Source organism: Ctenocephalides felis, unplaced genomic scaffold, assembly GCF_003426905.1.
Source record: "Ctenocephalides felis isolate EL2017-DRISC unplaced genomic scaffold, ASM342690v1 CF-g0.4_SCAFFOLD_01492, whole genome shotgun sequence".
Lineage (NCBI taxonomy): Eukaryota > Metazoa > Arthropoda > Insecta > Siphonaptera > Pulicidae > Ctenocephalides > Ctenocephalides felis.
In genome coordinates, this window is record NW_020537646.1 from 25,535,259 (window position 1) to 25,536,370 (window position 1,112).

At 32.4% G+C, this 1,112-nt stretch overlaps 1 protein-coding gene across 1 annotated transcript in view; it reads right to left on the reverse strand.

Moving 5' to 3' along the window:
- Nucleotides 1-636: 636 nt before the first annotated feature.
- LOC113371089 (glycine receptor subunit alpha-2-like) overlaps nt 637-1,112 on the reverse strand; it is a 22,564-nt gene continuing 22,088 nt past the window's right edge. Inside the window, 1 exon segment of the mRNA XM_026611734.1 lies at nt 637-801. Coding sequence (XP_026467519.1) covers nt 637-801 — 165 coding nt within the window.

Here is a 1,112-nt window from a genome sequence, read left to right on the forward strand (position 1 = left end):
ATATGAAAATTATACATAACGATTACATTTGCATTTTGATTATGATTTTTTTTTATTCAAGATGATATGTTGCAGTGTTTTTTCCTTATTTCTCAGAAATAAATGCTACCACTTCAAATGCACTTTTACTTCACTTCAAAGGGCCACCCTAAATATAGGGTGGTCCAGGGTGGTCCATCTAGTGGTCCTAGTGATCTAGTGAATTACGGTTTAGATATTTCTGTAAAGAAAACATATAAAGTATTATACATCGTTAGAAAGGTCTAAAAATTCTTAGTTTTTTTCCATATATCGCAACTTCGAATTTTGCACGGCGTGGCCTACAGGCAAGTTGCTATCGTAAAATTTCAGAAAAACTGGAAAATCTCGAGAAAATTATATGAACATACTTAACCATTTATATACCATTTTATTTGTAATTTTATTCTGCATCTTTCGTACGAACAAAGTTTTTTCGATGAATAAAAAAATGATAGCCTGACTGGTTCCATGGTAGTTCCACCAGGTCCGTGATATAAGATCACCACAAATCAATGTTTATTTTTCTCTTTTTGTTTTTTTTATTTCTTTATACATTTATTTTACCATTAATCGCTTTTTTATTTTTGCTTGTTTCCTGGTCTTGTGCTTCAATTTTCAGTTTCTTGTATTTTTCTTTCTTGCGTAGGTCATCAATAGTCTGCATTTTTCTCCTTTCAAGCCCTTCATCCCTTTCATTTTATCTTCGACGACGTCGTGTAGAAAGCACTTTTTGCAGAAGGGGTCCAATATAGTTTCATTTCTTTGACCACTCTTCTCGCTCTAAATTTATAATTTAAAGTTATTTACTATTTGGTCAAATAACTTATTGACTTATATATAATTGCTATTTGTTAACTCCCAGCATTCCCTTACATGCAACCTTCCAAACTTCGATTATTTATTTACCCATGTAGTACACGAATTCAAATTCTCGAAATGCTTCGACTAGTAGCAAAAGCAGCATTTTTCTCGAAGAGTTATGCATATCACTATCGCAAATGCAACTAGGCAGTTTATGCAGTTAAATATCTGCATAGTTCTCGTTTTAAAACATGATTTACAAACGTTAAGCACGCAAACATCATTAGACC